The sequence below is a fragment of the Vulpes lagopus genome, chromosome 1, assembly GCF_018345385.1.
Source record: "Vulpes lagopus strain Blue_001 chromosome 1, ASM1834538v1, whole genome shotgun sequence".
Classification (NCBI taxonomy): Eukaryota; Metazoa; Chordata; class Mammalia; order Carnivora; family Canidae; genus Vulpes; species Vulpes lagopus.
The window spans coordinates 77,159,206-77,182,968 of NC_054824.1; the positions used below are offsets into that span (position 1 = coordinate 77,159,206).

Sequence of the window (23,763 nt, forward strand, 5' to 3'; positions counted from 1 at the left end):
TTCTTTAAATGTTTCTTAGAATTCAGTGTTGAAGACATCTGAGCCTTAATCTTTGCTCATTTCATCGAAGTTTCTAATTTATTGGGATACGATTATTTGTACTATTCCATTATAATCCTTTTGATTTCTGTAAGGTTGGTAGTAATGTCTCCTTTTTCATTTCAGATTTTAGTAATTTGTTTTCTTGGTCATTCTAGCTAAAGGTTTGTTAATTTTCTTGATCTTTTCAAAGAACCAGCTTTTGTTTTCACTGATCTTTCTGTTGTTTCTCTATTCTCTTAATTCATTAATTTCAACTCTAATCTTTATTATTTCCTTATTTCTGCTTGCTTTAGGGTTAGTTTGTTCTCTTCCAGTGCCTGAAGGTGGAAGGTTAGGTTATTGATTTCAGAATTTTTTAAATACAGGTATTTACTACTATAAATTTCTCTCTGAGCACTGTGTTAGCTGTATCCTATAAGTTTTGGTATGTTGTGACTAATTTTCATTCATCTCAAAGTATTTTTCAATTTCCTTTTTATTTTTGAGAGGGAGAAAATACACATGAGCAGTGAAGAGGGGCAGAGGAAGAAAGAAAATCCCAAGCAAGTCCCAGTGCAGACCCCAGGGCAGAGCCCAACATGGGGCTCAGTCTCACAACTCAGAGATCATGACCTGTGCTAAAATCAAGAGTTGGATGCTGAGCCACCCAGTTGCCCCGCCAATTTCTTTTTTTTATTTCTTCTTTGACCCATTGTATATTTAGGAGTGTGTTATTTAATTTCCACATATTTGCAAATTTCCCAAATTTCTTTCTGTTGTTGATTTTGTTTCATTTTGGTCAGAGAACATTATATTATTTTTACCCTACTTATTGAGGTTTGTTTTATGATCTAGCACATGATCTATCCCGGGAAATTTTCATGAACACTGGGGAAGATGTATGGTCTGCTGTTGCTGGATGGAGTATTCATGATATCTTGTTAGGTCAATTTTGTTTACAGCCCCTATTTCCTTGTTTCAAGTTTTCCATTTTTTGCTGATCTTCTGCTTAGTTGTTCTGTCCATTATTAAAAGTGAGAGTGTTGAAAAAAAAGTGAGAGTGTTGAAGTCTCTATGATTGTTGGGTTGTAGTCTCCCTTCATTTCTGTCAGTTTTATTTCATATATTTTGGTGTTCTGTTGTTACGTACATATATGCTTACATAATTATTATATCTTCCTGATGGAGTGACCCTTTTGTCATTACAAAATGTCCCTTTGCATTTCTAGTAAGATTTTTTGTTTTAAAGTCTATTTAAAAGTCTGTTATTTGTGTAGCCACTCTGGCTTTCTTGTAGTTGCTGTTTGTATAATACATCTTTTTCCATCCTTTTACTTTCACATCCTTTTACAATCTATAGTTGGATCTTGCTTTTTTCTTTAATTCAGGCTATCTCTACCTTTGATTAGAGTGTTAGCCCTTTCACATTTTATGTCATTATTGATATAGTTGGATTTATATCTGCCATTTTACTTTTAATCTACATCACATTTTTTAAACTTTTATTCTTCCTGTCCTGCTTTCTTTTGCATTAGGTGAATATTTTATAATGTACCATTTTGATATCTTTACTGATTATTTTACTATTTTTTCTGAGTTACTTTCTTAGCCACTGCTTTAGAGCTTACTATATACATCTTCCCTTATCAGAATCAGCTTCAGATGTATACTTAATTCCAATGGTAAAAACATTACTCCTATATTGTTATTTCCTTCCTCCCTTTTTGCGATATTATTATATACACTACATCTATAAGTGCTACAAACTTAGATTGTTATATTATTGATTTTTTACATATGTCTTTTAAAGAAGCAGATATAAGAAAAAAGAATTAGTATATATGTATAGCTTTTGTTATATTAACCTCTGTATTTATCACTTCTGGATCCTTCCTTTTGCTCTTGTAGATTCAAGTTACCATATGAAGTAATTTCCTTACTCCAATACAGCTTTGTTCCCACTCACCTACTTGTGCTGTCACTGGCACATATATTTCTATATGCTATAGGCAATAGCATGTTATATACATATTATTTTATACAATTAATTTTTAAAACAGTTAAGAGAAAAAGAAGAAATATGCATTTATGTTGTCTTTTATAGTTACATAGTTACCTTCACTGATACTCTTTGTCTTTTTGTGTGGATTCAAATTACTGGTTAGGGTCTTTTTTCTTTTTTAAGAATTTACTTATTTGTTCATGAGAGACACACAGAGAGAGGCAGAGACATAGGAAGAGGGAGAAGCAGGCTCCATGCAGGGAACCTGATGTGGGTCTTGATCCTGGGACCAGGATCACACCCTGAGCCAAAGGCAGACATTCAATTGCTGAGCCACCCAGGTGTCCCACTGTTTAGGGTCTTTTTAAATAATTTCTCATAAGGTGTCTCTGCTGGCAACAACCCTTCTCAGTATTCGTTTAGCTGAGGATATCTTTATTTCACCTCCATTTATGAAAGCTAGCTTTGCAGAATATAGGATTCTTGGTTGACAGTGTTTTCCTTTGAGCACTTTGAACATATTATCTCACTTCCTCCTGGCCTCCATTGTTTCTGATGAGAAATCAGCTACTAATTTTATTGAGGTTCCCTTGTGACAAGTCACTTTTCTCATTCTGCTTTCAAGATTTTCTCTTTGTCTTTGTTTCAGTATTGGGAGTGGGCAGAGGGAGAAGGAGGGAGAAAGAGAGAGGGAATCTTAAGCAAGCTCTACACCCAGTACAGAGCCCCACCTTGGGCTTGATATCATGAACCTGAGATATCATGACCTGAGCTGAAATTAAGACTTGTACACTTAACCTACTGAGCCATCCAGGTGCCCCTGCTTTCAGTGTTTACAATGATGTGTCTGGTTGTAGGTCTCTTTGCAGCTATCCTACTTAGAGCTTCCTAAGTCTCCTGGCTGTATAATTCTTTTCAATGAATTTAGGAAGATTTCAGCCATTATTTATTCTTGTATGCTTTTCTTTTCTTTTTTTTTTTCTTGTATGCTTTTCTATTCTGTTCTCCCTCTTCTCTCCTTCTAGTACTCCCATTATGCATATGCTGGTGTACTTAATGGTATACCATACTTTTTTGAGGTCCTGGGGTTTTTTTTTTTTTTTTCATTCTTTTTCTCTCTATTCTTCAGGTTGTATAATTCATATTGATCTATTTTCAAGGTTGCTAATTCTTTCTCCTGCCTGTTCAAATCACTGTTGAGATTTTTAGGTGAATTTTTCATTTCAGTAATTGTATTTTTCTATTTCAGAATTTCCTTTTGGTTCATTTTTATCATTTCCATCTCTTTACTAATATTCTCTGTTAAAAGAGATATTATCATCAAACCATCACCTTCCTTTATTTCTTCAATCATTGCTTCCTTTAGTTTCATTAAAAAAAAACATTTATAATGGCTATTTTGAAATTTTGTTAAATCTGACATCTGGTCACGTTCATGGGCAGTTTCTGTTGCCTGTTCTTTCTAGTAAATGTTTTTTTCTCTTTATTTTTTTCCTGGATATGTTTTCTGTTCCTTTGCATGTCTTATAATTTTTTTGGAAACTGGACATTTTAGATAATATTTTATAGCAACTTTGGGTCCCAATCTCCTACTTCTAGGTCTTGTTATTGTTATTTGCTTGCGTATTTGTTTTGTGACTGGCTGGACTGTTTTAGTAAAGACTATTTCCACTTCAGGTCCCACAGTAGATGACCTCTGATGTTATTCCCCAGGTGGTACAGCCTTGGGTATTCCCACAGTCACCCTGGGATGACAGTGGTCTTGGCAGTGGTCTCTTTAATCTTCTCTCTCCTCTGACCACTTGGAAATTTCCCTATTAGTATGTTTGAAACTGCTGTTGGTTTAAACTTCTCCATTCTCTGTTGCAAATGAGGTTAACTCCTTTGGGAAAAGACTTGGAGCTCTCTGTTTTAATTTGTTTCTACCCCCAGGCAAAATCTCAGCCATGGCTCTGGAGCTGGGATTAGGGATGATGGTGTACTTCCTGAGTAATACATCACACCCACTTTAGCAGCTGTACAGTCAACGAATGAGATGAGTAGCCTCATGCCTCAATTTGCCTCTCCCAGCATGGAATCTCTGCCTTACAAGCTGAGGCAAGGGAGATAGGGGCCCTAGGATTCTCAGCAGTGTTGCACCTATGGTAGAGCCTCTGTTCTAGGAGTTGGAGCTAGGCAGAAGAAGGAGTTTCCCCTGCTTGGCCACACTCATCCAGAACTTAGCTTTAGCACAGGTAGCTTTGGGACAGGATAAGAAATGTCCTGTGATGACAATTCTTCAACTGGGAGCTGGGGCCCTGTGTTCTTGGTTGCACCAGTTTGGAGGGCAATTTCATCTTACAGAACTGGGAGGGGAGAGAGTGGGTCTAGGTTCAAATACCACAGACTCAATGTCGTTATTGAGTTTTAGTAGATTTTCTTGAATAAACATTTCTTCATTTGCTGAATGCACTTAGGTCCATTTCCAGAGACTTTAAATGGTTGTTTTAAAGTATTTTTCACCAAAATATAAATTAAATTAAATGATTTTTACTAGTTTCACTGGAGAGTGGGTCTGTGGAGCTCCTCATGCTGGAAATGGACTCTTCCAGAACTTATGATGCTTTATTTTATGTAGTAACTGTTTCATACTTATAGCTTCCACAAAACACTATTTTCTAACTTTAATATGCATATAAATCACCTTGGGTAACTTGTTAAAAATGCAGGTTCCTAGAGCCAATCCACCAGAGATTATGATTGTCTATGACTAGGGTAGGAACCAAAAAGAAATATGCATTTTAGCATGCTCACTATAGGATTCTTTTTTTTTTTTTTTTAAGATTTACTGATTTATTTTAGAGACAGTGGGAGAGAATGCACATGTGTTGAGTCAAGAGAGTGCTGGAGGGAGAGAGAGAATCCTCAAGCAGACTCCCCACTGTGCATAAAGCTCCATATGGAACTCAATCTCAAGACTCTGAGATCATGATCTGAGCCAAAATCAAGAGTCGGATGCCCAACTGACTGAGCCACCCAGGTGCCCTTCACTATGTGATTCTTTGAAAAAAAATTGTACTATAAAGACTAATGCACACCAGGTAAGATGGATCTCTTTTTCTTCCTCCTTTTCTTCCTCCTCATCTCCTTCTTCTTCTTCTTCTTTAAACAGGTTCTATATCTACTAAGGGGCTTTGTGGCTATGGTAGGATCAAATACTGACTATTTAAACATCACATAGTGTGTGTATGTGCGTGTGTTTACACTGAAATCTAGAAATACTCTCATTATAAAAAGTGCCTCCTAGTTGGGGCTGGAGAATCATGCTTTGGGGATGCCAAGCATCAAAGATGACAGATGACCCCAGAACAAGGCTTTTCAAATTGGGGTCAGGAGACCTGCCTCAGAATCTTTATCACTCTTGTATCAGATTTGACTTTTCCTTGGTGCTACGTTTGTAATTTTCCTCAAAACAAAGATAAAGAACACCACAGGCTTTGCTGTATTTGGTCTGATTCACACGCAATCAAATGGCAATATGTGCCTCTGCTGAACAAATTAATAGGATTAAAACAGCTATCAAACATGCTATAGCAGAAAGGATTCCTACCACCCAGCTGCACATGGTTATCACTAATGTGAATCCTTACAGTCATAATAATAGAAAATGAACGTTATTTCATATTTTAAAACTCTAGACAGAAGCCATTAGCAATTTGTTTTTTTCTCAAAGAACTGGCTAATTAAAATAGTAAATAAGGCTACATTATGTTTGGATTTACTCCCATGAGTGTTTTTTTCATGAAGAAATAGAACATGGATGGCTATGTGATTGTTCTATTGTATATTACAGTTCAACCCTACTTCGATCTATTCTACACTCCCATGAGAGAAGGCCACACTCAGAGGAAAGAGAATTTGTGAGAAAGGATTCTACAACAGCAGGCAAAATTAACCAAGAGGAGGGCCTCAAAGAGCTCAAGAAACCTGGCTTTCTGAGGCACTATAAGAAGCCTGCAAATATTTCCCTTTTAGGTTTAGTAGGTAGGATATTATCATTGTTGTTGTTATTTTGAAGATCAAAAAACTTTATAATTCCAGTGGGAATTATAAAAAAAACATGTTATGGCAAAAATGCAAGTATCAACCAATTTTAACCTTTTTTTCCCCCCCGAGTTGCTTGTGTACCTTACTCAGTAGGATATTACTCCCATACTCTTGATGTGTTAATAATTGGTGGCCTTTATTGGTACCAATTCATTGATAGAAGTTAGGAAATTTCTGGTTTTTCTTTCATGATTTAATGATACTCGATTATTTCTTGGTAATGGTTACCTCAGATGGAGCTGGGTCTTTAACCAGTATATAAAATTAGATACATGAAAACAAAACTTAAAAACCAGATAAATTGTAAGTTGATTATTTTTATCTATAAAACAATATACCTAGGATTTCCTTAATTATAAGTTGTTTGATCCACCATAGAGCTAATTCACATACAATTTACTATCAATAAAAAAAAATGAGCTTTAAGTTGGGGTTGACTGTCAATCAAAAAATGTACCTGACATCCCCATTTAAATTGAGTTCCTTTTATTATACTCTGTCATAGCATATTACTCTTCCAACATAACACTTAATGGTTTGTAATTATATATTTATTTATGAGATTATTTACTAAACATCTGTCCCTCTACTGGACCTCTGTGGGATAGACCATCTCTCTTTTGTTCACCACCATTTGCCCAATATCCAGCACAACATCTGATCCTTAATTATTTGTGGAATGAATGCCTGAAGAAATCATGAAGTTTGTAACATCGTAAAATGGAGAGGTTGATTGATAGGCTTTAGGATACTCTTGAATCCCTGAAATTGTCTAAGAAGTGTTCATATATACATTACTCTTGGGAGAGGGCCCATAAGCTTCATTATATTTCAAGTGGGTCTGTGACCTCTCCCAAAAGTATGGAGTCACCAGCCTATCTCAGCAATAAATTCCAAAAGAATTTACCTGTAACCTGAAACAAAGTATGCTACATGTACCTTTACATGGACAGATTTGTGGGTGTGTGTAGAGGTGGGCGTATAATTTCCAAGAACAGAAACAGAAATGCCCCAGTGAATTTACAGAACAATCCACATTCCCACTTCCCTTGCATAGTGGATCATTCTATAGTCACTGGGCTCCAGCAGTAGCTGCTTGCATTCATCTGTTTCTTGGCAGCAACATCCATCACTCAAGCCAGAGAAAAGGAGTCTGTAATACCCTCGCCTCACCTGTTTGGGATGCTGACATCCCTCTTTGTGGGAGCTGCTTTTAATAACAAACCTGTAAACCCACCGGTTAACAAAGGCACAGAGCCATGTTTATAAAGCACTGGTGCCCAGGCAATTTGATCAAACAACCCTGGGATTTCCCTTGCCTTGCCCTCCAGCCAGAGAGGAGAGCCAGCCTCATCAGTCCAAGGAGGCCTCTGTGTGCAGCCTGTCTTCACAGTCAACCAGGCAACCGGGGGAGACGGTGAGATGCGCCCAACATGCTAATTGACTATTGTATATTAAATCTCCTCTTCTCTCTCTCTCTCTCCCAGCTCCACAAGATGCTTCCCTTCAGTAAATTTCCTCCCTTGTTTTTGTCCTGAAAACGGAGACTTCAAAAGTAAATTTGTCAGGAGAAAGATTTTTGTTGCGCTGTTAACTCTCGGTGATCCATATTAACAGAGAGGAGCAGCGGTGCAGATAATTCAAAGCCAAAAGCTCTATTTAGCTTTGTAGTTCATTGTTTCGAGGGGCTTGGTGGCAGACTTACCTCCCTAATTATGTTTGTCTTCGCTTCTTATTAAAATGAGTTTGTCTGCCCTACGGCCAGGCAGTTGGGTGACAGGAAGATTCTGACACAGAATTTGTCAGATTCACCAGGGGAAGTCCACAAGGTACCCAGATAATCAAACTCGACTAGATTTGAGTTCACATTCTTAATCACCTGTGATCAATTGCCTTGCTCCTCTGTGACTAAAGTAAGCCAGGGATGAGACATAATTATAGGAGACTAGTTGGAAGGAAATGAGTCTTTACATTCAGATGAAGATACAAGTCTGTAGTATGCAAAATTGGGTAACAAAATTCGTGTTGATGTTTTCCCTGCCTGGTCCCACAGCCTTCTATTCTGTGGCCACAGTTATCTTTCTGTGCTCATTTCATGATGATCGTCTCTACCTTCCACCCTACTACAGTTCCCCATGCTAGTCATCAGGGCTAGTTGCAGATACTCCAAGCTCTCCTCCCCAACACATAGGACCATTTGTCTCCACACCCAGCAAGTCAGATGTGGTCGTATGCCTAATGCTGGTTAATGAGGTGTGAGTGAAAGTGGCATGTGTCACTTCTAGGTGGAAGCTTCAGAGCCAATATGTGCAGTGCAGCCAGCAGCATCTGAGGCAGCGGCTGCTGTCAGCCTGAGTCCCAAGTGCCTGTGATGAACAGAACTCCTACCAGCCAGTGATGGGCATGTGATAGGACCACAAAATAAATCCCACTGTTTTACACCACTAAGGTATTAGGGTTCTCAGTTAACTCAGTGTATCTCTGTTACTGCACACATCAAGCTGCACCATGATGGGGCTGTGTCGCCAGCTAGACACTGAACACCTTAAGGCCAGAATTGTTTCTTCTCCAGTACATGAAGTCTAGTACACAGCATATTTAAAACAACCTGGTAGAAAATGAAGTTCTCTTCCTTTTTGGCTTCTGTAATCTTCCGTGTTTATGTTTACCTAATGCTTGCCCCCCTTTCAGCATCACTGGCTGAAATAAGAAGGTGTCTTTGGTGTTCAGATATATGGGGGATTGTGGAGCTTTTCTTTTGGACACACAAGTAGGAAGCACAAGTAGGAAAAACGAGCAGAAGAACAAAGTGAGGTAAGTCGAGGCCTCATTAGGCTACAGGCATCTTGAATATACTGGTTTCAAAAGGCAGGCAACATTTTGGAGTCAAATCTTGGGACAATCACGTGGAAAAAACAGTATCCCCAAGTGTTAGGTTTACAAGGGATCATAGGTTTTACCTGGACTAGACCTCTACATCACCGTCATCACCATCATTATTATACCAAAATTAACTGAGAACCTACCATATACCAGGCACAACTCCCACCGCTTTACAATTGACTCATTGGGTCTTCACAGCAATTTAGAAGGGAGCTTTTACTTCCATTTTATGAGTGAAGAAACAGAAGACGGGGGAAATAAATTCCCTATGGCCGTACAGCTAGCAAATATCCCTCTGTGAATTCAGCATTCATTCTAGGACCAGGGGACTTTGCTAACTCCCCGTGCATCCCGTGTCCTGCCTCCTCCTCCACTCCCCTGGATGGTCCTGCCTCCTAAACCAACACAAAGCAATTCTAGCCTCCTCTCTGGTAGCAACTGTGTGTCCCTTAAGCCTCCCCTTCTCGGGTCTAAACAGCACCGATTCACTCAACTATTTCCTTTTTTTTTAATAATAAATTTATTTTTTATTGGTGTTCAATTTGCCAACATACAGAATAACACCCATTGCTCATCCCGTCAAGTGCCCCCCTCAGTGCCCGTCACCCACTCAACTATTTCCAATGAAACATTTCCAAAGAGCCTGAGGTCCCTTACCTCAGCTTGGTGATTCACATATGCTGGGACCAAAAAAATGGTTAAATCAGCAGAGCGGAACCAGTGACTTTCCCTTACAGTCCTGTACTGAGCAAATGCCTTCTACAATCCCAGCACCTTCCTTTCACCAAATAGAGCAGAGTCCAGAGGCATAAATGGGTCACAATCTGCTATGGGAACAGCTGGCTGGCCGCACATCCTGCACACATCTCCATGGAGTGCTAAAGAGTCCGCATGTTCAGATCCCCTCCCTCTTACTCAGGTCTCATGTCCATCTCTACCCTTCCCTCCTTCTCCTCCTCCCCCAGGGCCCCAACCCCTGCTGTCCTGCCCCCAGAGGCAGTGCTGAGAACAGGTGCCCCCACTCACCATGGAGTTCATAGCGAAGTGATTGTGTTGCGTCTGGAGGTCTAGGGCATGCTGGTAGCTCACGCCGATCTCCGTATGGCTCTGGAGGAATAACTCCTTGTTGTGGCTTATCCAGTCGAACATCTAGAGGTGACAAGAAGGTACAGAGTAGTCACAAGGGTCATGGATCCAGCAATGCAAAACGTTCAGAGCTACTGGAAGGAAAAAAAGAGAGTCCTTCTGTTGGTGCCCAGTGAGAACCAGTCATCGTTCTCGGTGTGGGGGTGGCCCACAGCCTGGTTTCCTAGGGAAGCCCTCACTTTTAGCTAAGGATGCATCATCAGCCTCTGTGTTACTTGATAGAGCCTAAGGGAAAAAGAGAAAGTGAGTAAGAGGATCAGGGAGATGGGTAAAGAAGCTGTTTTTATTATCCCTATCTACTTCCCCTTTGTAAAAAACATTTAGAAAGCTTCAAAAGAACCCCATGCTTGCTTTAGGGACAAGTGCTGAGAGTACAACGTGGAGGCTTCATCCGTTCCCTATCGCACTAGAAGAAGAGAGAAACCCTTGTTAGAAGCAACAGGGCACCCTGACATCCCCCGTCTCACATCACATCGCCCAACCACACACATCGTTGAATCGACTCTAGACTAACCCACCTTTTCTTGTAACTCCATAGCCTCCCAATCCAAGGGTTTCTGCTATAACCCATCAGGAACCACAAGAGGAGGATTTATTTGGTTGGTTAGGCATCCACCTCTCTACTAGGGAGCCTACACATATTAAGGAGAGCTGACCAGAATCCCAGTTCCAAGGGAGGGGTCATTCTAACAGTTACCCATCCTCAGGATACCAGATCTAAGCCAAATAGTGTAGGACGTTTCCTAGCCAACGGGGTTGTCTCAGAAATAGGAATGCTAGCCAATTCAGTACAATAAAACATGAGGGGATGTCTATCTGGAAGCTTCTGGGAAAACAGAACCTAGTTCTTTAGATATAATTTCTCTCCCCCAATACTGTCATTGTGACCCTGAGCCTCAAATTGTTACAGCCATTGGGTGTTGGCAGCTTAAGGGTGAAGCCCATGAGCAGAGAAAGGGTGCAGCCAAAACAATGGCAGGAAACAGGCAAGATCCCTGACTGAGCTTTGCCGGAACTAAGCCATGTCTCTGGACTTCCCTAGTACCTGAGCCAAGAAATCCTTTTATTACTCAAGTGCAGTCAAGTGACAGAGCCAGGAAAAGGTGGGAAGCCTTTGGAAAAAGAGGAGTCCTCTACATGGAACTGAAGCTACATAGTTGGGATGGTCTCAGCTGCAGAGCAGAGCCTGGAGAGGCTGAGTACAGGTGCAGGCTGAGGAGCGGCATGGATGGTGCTGCCTTTCTTGAAGGAAGAACCCCAGACTCACTTCTTATTCCCCTTTGAGCAGCAAAGTGACTTTACTTTTTCAGTTATGGTCAATCAACAGGACACGTGCTATGTGCCAGGCACTGTCCCAGGCAACGGAAAAGCAAAAATGACTAACATGCGGTTCTTGAGTTTAAGTGGTGTAAAGACCAGCGTGGCAAGTGGACAAGGACTCAGATAAAACGTTAGGGCCACTTGGCATAGGACTTGATTAAAACCATGACTTGAAAAAGAAAATCTATCAAGATAAAGCCCCGTAAGTTCTACCGAGCTAGCACCCACTCTTTATGGAGTGGGGACAAGGCTTCCCAGGGGGAGGTGTCCCCTGAGCTGAGCCCAGCTCAGGTAGGAATTAGCCAGGTGAGAGGGACGTGAGCTCCAGGAAATGAGGAGCCCAAAGAAGCGAACTTGGAGGCAATCTGAAAGCATCCTGGCTGTGCTTCTGGAATCTGACACGAGGAGGAGTTGGGGCTGGACAGGCACCGGGACAGCTGAACACAGAGAGCCCTGGAGACAGGCTTTAGGAGACCCGCACTCTATTCTGCGGGCAGCGAGCAGTGTGGAAGGTTTTAAACCAAGCACTGAAATGTGATGTGAGCTTTGATCGCAGTGTGGACAGGAGACAGGGAGAAGGACAGAGAGAAGGGTTAGGAGGCGGTCACAGAAATCCTGGTAAGGGAGGGGGAGAACCTGGAAGCCTGGCTTAGGGCCGGGGCAGCTGAGTCTGCAAAGCAGGCAGGCTTGAGAACTCCTAGGATAGGGAGCAAGACTCACAATTATTTGGGGGAGGGACGGGGAGGACGAGCTAGGGGACAGCCAGGTGTCTGGCATGGGACCCTGGGTCTTCGGAGGAAAGCTGGCACCACGGTGCTACCTAAAGAGGAGGGTAGGAATGTGGGATGGGAGCTGAAGGTCGTGAGTTCTGTTTGACATGTGCCAAGTTTGAGAGGCTCATGAGAGCTCCAAGCAGAGGTACGCGTGGGCAGTGAGACTCCTGCGTCTGGGGTCAGGCGAGGGGCATCAGGCTGGGGCAGCTCCCACTGCGGTACAAACACATCCCCTTCTGAAGGCACCCGTGCATGGTTTGGAGGGGACTCCCCCTTTGGAGTTCCCCACATCAGTCCCGGCTACCTCTCCGGATAATGAAGGAAGGATGAAAGCCTCACTCTTCACCCTGCGGTACCAGAGGCTGTTTCGGGCTCGGGGCTCGTGCGGAGGTTGGGCTAACATGTGCTGTGTGCACTGTCCTGGATCTGCCAACTGCAGTCAGTCCCACGGGGACTCCCCCGACCCCTCAATTATTACCAGGGACAAAGAAAAAACAAAAACAAAAACAAAAGAAGACGACAAGTGCCCCAGGAGTGTAGAGGAACCTTATTTTGTAATTTTGATCTTTAAAATTCTGCCTCTCAACCCCATTTTAAAATAATTTCTCATCTCTTTTCTTTATTGAAAAAAGAATCAATAAAGTTAATGAAAGCCTGAAATGCCTGAAGTCCCCGGAATTTGTGATGAAAAGCGCTCACTCCATGCACTTTCTTGGATATCCTAGTGGCCGAGAAGTGACCTTCCCTGTATGTTCTGTTAAATGACTATTTAGATATGCAAATCAGCAACGGGGTTATGTGCCAGCACCGCAATGATTAGACTGTCGGGGTCGGGTCCAGGCTGGACTGCCGAGGAGGGGGTGCTGGAGGAACGGGGTTCCTCTCCGAATGGGCCTCCCCCACGACGGCAGCGCCCAGGCCTCCACTTTGGAGCATACCAGCAGCTCTCCAGTGGCCAAGATCCCGGCAAAATCAACTGTGTTGGATGCAGCCCCCCAAACAGGTGACACATGTCTCAGGAAGAAAGTAAAAGGCCTACTCTGGGGACCAGATGGTCCCATGTGATCCCAAGAAACCAGAGTCTCTCCAAGGCATCTCTCCCCTAAGAACCAGTCTCAAGTCTTCTCTGGGCCTGAGTCTACTGCCTAATGGGCTATAACCCGCACCCTTGGCAGCCTGGCCATCTGCAAGGGCCACCGTCATTTCTGCTGCATTCAGTGCATCTGGCTGTGGAGAGAATATGTGCACATCTGTGCACGTGTGCATGCGTGTGCACACTCGTGTGTATGTGTGCACCGAGTAGGGTGAGACCTAGGCCGGCTCCAAGCTTGGTCCTGTCACCAACTCCCTATGAGACTGTGGGCAAGTCTCATTTCTGGGTTTCTCCTCATTTGCAAAGGATAAGTGGTTCCCAGAAAGGAGGTTAAGCTCCCGGTTTAGATTCAAGCCCAATTTGGAAACTTAAGAAAAAAAAATTTTTTTTTTTCATTCAGAATAAAATAGTTTTAATGAGCCTCCTGGATCGGAAGGTATAGTCACTGCTGCAACTTGCATTCTAACTTTTGAAGAAAAGAACGACGGTAAGAAAACCACCATCATTTGATAGCCAGGGAAAGGCGATTCCTGAGTCTCAGCCCTGACACTGTCCGGCGCGTTAGAGTTCAGAAGGCCGGTCAGTGCGAAAAGCCTGGTGTCGTGGCTCTTGGCACTGACGCAAGAAAGAATTAGAGACCATCGGGGCCCAAAGTGAAAGCAGAAAACAGTTGTTTTTTTTTTTTTTTCTTTTTTAGCTTTTATTTATTTATTCATGAGAGACCCAGAGACAAAGGCAGAGACAAAGGCAGAGGGAGCAGCAGACTCCCTGTGGGGAGCCTGATGCGGGACTTGAACACAAGGCCCCAGGATCACGACCTGAGCTAAAGGCAAACTCTCAACCACTGAGCCACCCAGGTGTCCCTCTCATATTCATTTTAAACTAAAAAATCTTACAGAGTCATCAGCTCCTGTATGTGGAAAGAAGTAGTAGATCCAGCCCTCCTCCCTAGCTACTGAAGGACACCCCAAAACCCCCTTTCTCGGAGGACAGTATAAGGAATTTGGGCAAACAGCAGAGACCAGAAACCCCCTGGGTCAGGAAGTAGTTCTGGCACGTGGTACCCTTAAAGACACCCAATTCAGTGGCTGTTGCTATTCCATTGAAAGTACCTCCAACCTCTAAATCTCAGAAAACAGTTTTATTTAAGCAACAGTACACGCTCCTAGGGGACAGCAGGCTGGTTCAGTGAGGAGGAACCAGCCCCCAGGCTGTTTCGGGATTGGATGCCAAGTGGGTCTTCCTGGGCTGGGAGGAGTGATGCCCAGTGGGGTGGTCTCCAACGGAGGCTGTTTCCAGTCATTTGGGGGCTGCCCGTCTCACAGGCTGGGAGGGGGAGTGTTTGACCCTAAAAGGTTAGTATCAGATCCTGCAGCCTATCTCCAAGAGGCGGGGCTGCAACCGCAGAGCAAATGCATCATAAGGCGTCTAGGGGTTACCCTGGGGCGGAGGAAGAGGAGAGCGAGCCCTAACCTGTGGTTCTTGATCTGTCAGGATGTTGTCCCCCCAGGCTTCTAACGTGTAACCCACTCATCACTGTCCTTTCCCCCAGCTCCTATCTAACTAACTGCCCTCCCTATCACTGTCCCCGCAGCCCCCCCCCCAAAGGACTTGGGACCCTGACTTCTTTCAGGTCAAAGGATGAAGATTCCTTGGGGCATTCCTTCCACTGCACACGGTAGCTTCTGCCTAACGTGGCCATTCGAACACTTCCTCTCACTGCACCGACCGGGACTGTTTATAGACCCCGGGACACAGGCTCAGAGGCGGGAAGCCAGGGTCTAGCATCCTTCCCTCCACCTGATGCACGTTCACTGAGTGCCCGTTGAACCAGGCTCCTGGGACACTGCCCTGCTTCCTGCATACAGCTGTAGGACCTCCGAGGACTGGGCTCCCCAGGGCAGTAACCCCGACCCCCCCACCCCACCCCCAAAAGGCAGCCACCCAGGAGGCACTATGAGGCCCCAGAGGTAACGTGCTGCCCTTCACATGGGGCCACTCACTCTCTAACACGCAGCCTACTCCTCTCCCCTCACCCCTGCCCCACCAGGGCATGGGGGCCCCGATTCAAACAGCTCCACTACCTCTCAGCAAATACTACGTGAATGAAATGAACGCACGAGTGAGTTGGCCATGGGCTCTGGGGTTGCTAATCCCCGGACAAGCTGGCCCTTCCTAACCCCTTCCAGCCAGGTCATTTTATGATTTGATCTATTTGAATTGGGCTCTCTGGAAATGCTTCAACTAGACTGACCCAAAGAGCTAAAAATAAAATAAAATAAAATAAAAATAAAAACCACAGAAAATATCTCCACAGTAGTTTCAAACATTTTCATCTGTCTTTATTTATTTATTTATGTTTCGGAGAAGCTACAAATGGTTGGTTCAACAAAATGTACTATGACAACAAAATTCCTCCAAGAGGAAAGTTCATGTCTAAATAATGAAATTTTATCTCTTTGCTTGGAAACTAACATAGTTTTGTCTCATTAAGAGGATGGATGTTACATGTAAGCTACTTGGGTTTTTGGGGTTTTTTTTTCTTTTTCATGTTTTGCTTTTAACTAAGTGATTTTTTTTTAATGCTGGCTAAAATTCAGTGAAAATATAAAAATCTGGTTCTTAATATATAATAAATGATTAAAAAGGATCTATTTAAATGCAAATTGGGAAAATAAACAAAACCTTTTCCCTCTTTTCTTATAAAGACAGACATAGCTAAAAGGTTATTATTGTTCTGTTTTTAATGAAGCATAAACTATTTCATAGAGCAAAGAAATTAAATAAGGATCTTGGGCTTATTTTCCTTCATTCGCCAAATCTAGCAATGACATCTGATTTAGAGTTTTAACTTTCAAACCACCTTACCACCTACTGTTAGTATTTTATACTGTCTGTAATCATAGATTATATTGGTTTTAAATTTGCTCATATTCAGCTTTGATAAGTTGATTAAGATAATAGAAGGCAACCAGTGGATTTTCTTTGCCTAAATATGTGCATTCCAATGTCAACGGTGTCTCCTTGACCCTGCTTGTACACAGGAGTGACCCAGCCATAAAAACTTATGCCATAAAAAAAAAAAAAAGAAAAGAAAACTTATGCCATAAACAGTGCTAACAACTCCTTGCTGGTGAATCTTGCTACATCTGGGACATATGGTGTGTGGTCAATTCAAGAGCAAACTTTAGACTGCAAAGAACAGAGCCTCCAAATCTTGGGTTCTAGGACAGATTCAGCTATATAAACTTTGACAAGTTAAGTCATTGATCTGAGCCTCCATTTCCTTATCTGCAAAATGGGATAACAATTTACACTATTTTAACCTTAGGATAATAGTGGGATTCAAATAAGATAACGGTTTCATGCTCTAAGTGCTACGTACCCGACAGATTTTAAAATCCATATAGTGAACATAGTCTAGTGTACGCATTTCCCTAATGTCTTCATTTAGAGCACAAAATAGATGCCAGGTATGGATTTAAAACTGTAGTAGGTTCACCCTACTGCAAAATCACTGCAGGCTAACAGGAATCACACCTGCACCTCATATGCAAACAGCCTCCCCACGATGCATCCCCACAGCTATAAACATGCCCAAAGACACCTGTGCATCCTCCCACCACCTCCACGTACACAGAGGGGTTCTCGGGGTGCTCTTGCCCACGCAGGACTCAGAGTCCCATGCACCCTCTCTGAGTTATGCTTGAGGGCGCTGGTGCCCTTCTGCCCAACCAGGGTGGCCTGACCAGGACCTCATCTCTCCTGCCTTGCTTCCCGATCCTCCCCTCTGCACTCACTCTCCCTTCCCCAACTCTTTCACTATTAGTCTCAGTCCCCTTGGCTCTTCATGGTTTTACATTCAGGAGAGACTCCTATTAAAATGCATTATTCCCACAGCCCCCCCTGGAAGTAGTTTATTCTGCATACGGAAATAGCTCAGTGAGAGAGCAAGGCCCTTTGCCAGCATGGCCCAGGGGTGAGATCCAAACTGAGGTGGCAGAGGAGGCCCCCATCAGGAGAGGTGGAAAAGGAGAGGGAGTGAGAGGCAAGAGGGGCCTGAGGCCTAAGTTCCCCACCTTCCAATCCTGCCAGCACAGGATCTCTAACTGGTGCCAGGGCATACATTCTTGTGCAAACTGGGCAACACACAGATCCCAGGACACTTAAGACCCTTCAGCCCTGTTTGTGATGACCACTCTCCTAGGACTGCAAGCCCTCCTACTAAAGGAAGAAAGGAGCAAAAGGAAAAAAATATATAAACAACTCCAAATGTGGACCTAGGTTCTAGGTTCCTAGAATTCCGCCCTGGAGAGAGCTTGACACCTTGCCCCATGATTTCTGCAAGGCTTGCAGGTCATGGGCATTCCGGGTTCGAGAGACCATCTTAGGACTTGTGCCTGATAGACTGTAGGTGTCAATAAACATTTACCTAAGGAAAGGAGGTGCCTGGGCTCTGCCTCATTGTTGTTTTTTGTTTTTTGTTTTTGTTGTTTGTAGGTTTCTGGCACATCGACCAGTACACTTTTCTATGTTGCATAGAAGACCAGCAATTTTTATCTTTCACCATAAACCCAGCTGCTCTAGGGAGGATGGCTCAGCCCGGTTACCTGGGAGACCCTATCACTGAATCAGCCAGGATGCCAAACAATTTCACTGCCCAGGCTCTGTCTCTAACCTGTAGACATGCTATCAATCCCCTAGCACATTTCTTACACCTTCCATACTCTACATTCCCTAATTCCCAAATCTCTGACCTAGCACTCTAACACGTTGCTCACATCTAGAAGAGTCCCAGTTTCTCTATAAAACTGGCAAATATCCCACTGTGAGGAAGGACTGAACAAAAAACTCTTTCTCCTTCTGCACAATAATCTGACCTTCATTTAATACCCCAATTCTGTTTCCCTGGAAACAGGGGAAGACGGTACGTGGCAACATGTCACTAAATCATGTTGTCTAGGGTAAGAACATCCACTGTGACACGTAAACTGTGTCTGGACTGGAAAGACTATCAGTGAACTATTAACAACTGATGGGGACACCATACCTTGGCCTTCCCCGAGCTTGATAACTCTTGTAACTGCCACACCCATTGCAGGGGCCCTGGAAGCTGTGCCAGTGAAGCTGCTACAAGAGATATTGGCTCCCGTGGGGCACGGAGCTCTAAAGCCAGGCAGCTTCTGCGACTAGACACATGGCTCTTGTCTCCTGGCACCTGAGCCAGACTGTGGCAAAGACTGTCCTGTCGGTAAGCCATGGTTCCCATATTATACCATCCTTAGGGGATCAGTGTGAAATGCCACCCCCAGCGGTGGTCCTGCAGTCAGCGTGAGTCACAGGGCCTAAGGAGACTCTCTGTAGGTGTTGCCTCTGTATTTCAGAGCCAAACAATATGAACAACAGTACTGTGACTCCTCCTGTCTTGCCCTTCTCCATCTTCCTCTCTCATTCTCTACTTCTCTCAGGGACAGAGCAGTGATAGTGGTAAAAACAGTAATAGTCACCAACACCTTTGCTGACTGCTTACTGTGTTCTAAGCACTTACATATGCTAACTCATTTAATCCTCTTAATATCCTAATTATATCCTAGATGTCAACCCCCAATATTACCATTTTCATTTTACAGGCCGCGCACAGAGAGGTTAATTAGTTTGGCCAAAGCCACATAGCTAATGAGTGGCAAAGCTGAGATTCAGTCCCAAGAGGCTGAGTTCCAGTGCTGATGCTCTTAACTCTCTGGCTCCACCTTCCAAGGTGCTCAGAGCTTCACCCTGGCTATCTTTCCTGTCCTCACCAGACTAGAAGAAGTACATTCTGCGCCTGATGCCTCGGTTTACCCTCCACCCACTCCCTCCCTAACTCCTGGTGATAGGCACTACCTTTACTACTTCCTGAATCTGCACCCACACGGAAAACCATCTCCACCTTTCAGAGTTCTTTGTTCTGCTACTCCTCCTTCCCGTTGGTCTCTCATCACAATCTGATATGGATCTTTCTGAAACTCCCTTTCTCTGGCCCCGGCACCAGGTGATTTTCAGGAGCAGGCCATGACCTACAGACATATCTACGCTAGCCCTCTTGCTTTTATGGGCCTCCCCCCACCCACCCACCACGCCATGACCTGAAATTCTCCGAGGAGCACCATCACTTCCACACTTGCACACTCCCAGAGACCTCACGTCTCTGCACAACAAAATAGAAACACTATGATTTTGAAAGCAGACTAGTTGTCCAGTCCTATGCTGATCTATCCAAACTTGCCTCCCACTCATCTCGCTGCCCTTTCCTGATCTCCCTTCACGTGCCTCACGTCCTTACTGCAATGGTCTCAAGACTTGGGCCTCAGCACTCTGCCTTTTATTCACCAGGCTCTGTCCACCTGAAACTCCATCCAGGCTCAGGACTTCAACAACACGAGTAGTGTTCTCCATTTCATGCACCACGTTGTACTTGAGGTACTACACCACGTACTTAGATGGATGACCTCATGTAGTCCTTATAATAATGCTAGAAAGGGAAGCATTGCTCAATCCGTCTTCAACATGCTGGAAACTCAGTTTGAAGAGTTGAGGCAAACTGCAAAAGATCGCACAGCTTGTAAGTGATGGGGATGAATTTAGAATCTAGTGTCCATCTGAACCTACATCCCATACAATTTCCTCTGTTCCAGGGTTCCCTCTTCGCATGACTTCCCAGGTAAGTAACAATACTAACTGTGTGCCCGGCTCTGCACAAAAAGCTTCATAGCATCATTTCAGTCTTCACCTGTGGGAGCTAGTAGATGCCATCATCACCACCTTTTTGTAGTTACAGAAACAGATAAACAACTTGGCCAGAGTCACACAATGAAAACTCAAATGGCATACTGAAGACTCAAATCTAGGTCTGCATGACACCCAAGTCCATGCTTTTTTTTTTTAATTATTGAGATTTTTTTTTAAAGATTTTATTTATTTATTCATGAGAGACAGAGAGAGAAGGAGAGAGAGAGAGAGAGAGAGAGAGAGAGAGAGAATGAGAGAGAGGCAGAGACACAGAGGGAGAAGCAGGCTCCATGAAGGGAGCCCGACATGGGACTTGATCCCGGGACTCCAAGATCATGCCCTGGGCCAAAGGCAGGCTCTAAACTGCTGAGCCACCCAGGGATCCCCATCCCCTTGATGTTTGACTGTATCTCCCACTACTGTGTCTTTTCTATGGAAACTTCTACCTTCTTCTGACTTCCCACATCTTCACCACATTCCCCAGATCCCATTTGTTCTTCTTTCCCTCAAATAATTGAAATATCCCCTCTATTTTCCATTCCTGCTGCTACTCAGCCCCTGGTCCCTCTTGCCTATATTATTGCAATCACTTCCATACTGGTCTCCCCAGACTCCAGTTACTCCCTTATACGAAGCTATATACTCCCCCACTAGGTTCACTGTTCTAATATGCTGCTTTCACCATGGCATTCCCCCAGTCAAAACATGCACGCATGAGCACTGCTGGTGTCATCCACAATGCAAACAAAATCCATTCTTCTTGTTCTAGCATTCAAGGCACTCCCCTTCTCTTTGGTCCAAATCCGCCTTCCCCTATTATTTTATACCACTGTCCTAAATCAAGCATCCTTTCCAGTCATATGCTATTCGCCACCATGCAAATACATCACACTGTGCTCATTGCCACCTCCATATTTGTGCTCACATCTTTCCCCCTGTGAAATGCTCCACACCCAAATATCCAAATTGTTCCCGTCTTTCAAAATGCAATTAAAGTCATTTCCTCATAATGCCTTCTTTGACCAACTGGGCCCATACTGATTTCTTTTTCCTCCAAACTTACTGCTCCAGTGTCTACTGCAAGAGTTCACAAATCTAGTCTTAATTCAGAACTATCTGAAATGTTTTTGTAAAAAATAAAGCTTCCTATGCTTTACGCTTAAGATTCTGATTTACAGGGAGCTCTCTAGGTGATTCTGATACACTTGCATTTTTATTTAAATGGTTCATGTGGAGACTTATGGTCTGTCTGCGATAGGGTAGCTGGTATCAGACTCAGCCCTACCATCTATAAACTATTTAAAAGCACAGGTCAGTAACCAAAATAGACCAATCATCCATGAGGGAAGAGAAGCACACAATGTAAGCCCTCTGTGGAGTAGATAAATAGTTGAGCAGAGAGCAGATCTCTTTCTGGGTATAAAAAACTGGGTATAAAAAAACAGAGTTTAGAGTTCAAGGCTGGTAAGGTAAGGAATTTCAGTAATAGCATATTAGGGAAGAGGGAGCTAAGAGAAGGAGCCCTAAAAATCTTCATTAAAATTTCCTTCAGGTCTTTGACCCAATCCTAAGCTGTGCAAGGTGAGGATCCAGAAAGTCTAGCAGAGAATAGCTGTGGGAAATGGAGGATACTGAGAGGTGAGCAGAAATTTTAGGTTATCCAGTGCTCGGGAAATGTTGGAAACTCTAATACAAACAGTGTGAAGAGACTTTGGTGAACATTCTGGGCACTAAACTGGGTCCCCAGAAAGACCAAGATATAGGAGTAAGAACTATATTCTAAGAATTAGGGCTATACTCTAGGATTAATTAAAAGATGGAAGTAAATCTGTCATAACAAAACCTAAACACAAGCTCAGTAGGTTCAAGATCTGCTAGTTATTTTTAATTTTTTTGAACATTTTATTTACTTATTTGTGAGAGACACAGACAGAGAGAGGCAGAGACATAGGCAGAGAGAGAAGCAGGCTCTTTGCAAGGAACCCAATGTAGGACTTGATCCCAGGATCCCGGGATCATGCCCAGAGCCAAAGGCAGACACTCAACCTCTGAGCCACCTAGGCGTCCCAAGATCTGCTAGTAATTTAACTGCATTCCAAAACAAAACTGAAAGTTTGGAGGAAAGTAACCTAATCTGGAGTCTCTGCAATGCATCATCTGCAATACCCAGTATACAAATTACCAGCCCTATGAAGATACAGAGAAAAGTGATTGATAATCAAAAACTAAAAGTCAATAAAAATAGACCCAGAGATGACCAGGCTATAAATTAGCAGCTAACACTTTCAAGAAAATGATGATTAACATCTTAAAGAGAATTAAGAAGAAAAGGGACAAAATTATTAAAAGATGGAACATTGAAACGGAGTCCAGTTTTCTGTTTCTTGTGGCCCAAAGCATCCCGATATAGTCACTGCTCATGCAGCTTATTACAATATTTTATTCACATAATGAGTACCCACTGTATTCCAGACATTGGATTAGAGACTAATGATAAAAGATCAAGGTCAGAGTCTAGTGAGGGGGACAAATGTAATCAATATTCTGTCAATTTTAAGTGTGAAAACTACTATGTATACCGTGAAGTGACAGCAGAGGAGCACTTGATCCCACTTGGCAGAGGCAGAGGCATGGGAAAGCATGAGTGGCCTCCAGAAGGTGGCAACAGCTGAACAACGCTTGAAAGACAGTAGGATTTGGCTAGGTGAAGATGGAGATGGGAAGAGCATCTTAATGAGATGGCATCACTTGAGCAAAGGCCTGGAGGCTTGAAATATGGACTAGAGAGGAAGTACCCAGAGCTCTAGAGCACCAAGTGAGAGGTACTGAGAAAGGATGATAAAAGAGAAGGGAGGGGCCAGATCACAAAAAAAGCAAAGGTGGAAAGGCAGAGGAACTGCTCTTGGTTAAGTTTGCAATGGAGAACCACTGCAGGGCAGTAATATGGTCAGATGTGTTTTTAACCCTGACTGGGTGTCTCCACTGAGGCCCTAGATAGACAGTGATTTACTTCATTGCAAAGAGGAGTCTGAGCCAGGCCTGATATCACAGAACAAAATCAACTAGCCCATTATAGACTTCTCACCAACTGGGGGTTCTCAGCACCCACCCACCCTTCCTTCCTTCCCCCCTTACTCCTTATTCTTATAAACCTTTTGACATCTGGGTCAAGGAAGATAAATATGAGGGAGGAAATAAAGAACATATGACAGGTGCCCAGCACAGTGCAGACACACCACAGATACTGAATGCATGCTAATCCCTTTCTACTGCCCCTGGGTTTAGACAGGATAAGCTAGCAGGCACCAAAAGTAGTTGCTTTCTGATTAGGAGAAACCCAGGGTGCAAAACTTCATGCTCAAATCACACACTGACCTTGGAAGTGAGCCGGAGCTCAGCAATGCCTGGAGAAGTACAGGCTCACGTTAGGCCTTAGAAGGCCGCTGTCCGACCACTCTTGCCTTCCTTGTGCTAAGCGAGGGAATGAAAAGCCTCACCAAGCCCACTAATAAATGTTTTCAAACTTTAAATAAGGGGTTTTCGTAGGTTTCATTTCCAGTCTGTCTGCCTGGATGAACCGAATTCTGCAGAGAATTCGGCAATATGCACAGTACAATATGGCACTGGCAGTATGCACAGTACCCTCCCTCCGGGGAAGAAACGGTCCTCCA

General features: G+C 43.4%; 1 protein-coding gene across 21 annotated transcripts in view; it reads right to left on the bottom strand.

Annotated features, from left to right (window-relative positions):
- Positions 1 to 23,763, bottom strand: part of KALRN (kalirin RhoGEF kinase) — a 661,253-nt gene that overhangs the window by 396,392 nt on the left and 241,098 nt on the right. For all 21 annotated transcript variants that reach the window (XM_041763076.1, XM_041763066.1, XM_041763054.1 and 18 more), the window contains exon 6: positions 10,019 to 10,141. In XM_041763076.1, the coding sequence (XP_041619010.1) occupies positions 10,019 to 10,141 (123 nt within the window). The remainder of the gene's footprint in view (positions 1 to 10,018; positions 10,142 to 23,763) is intronic.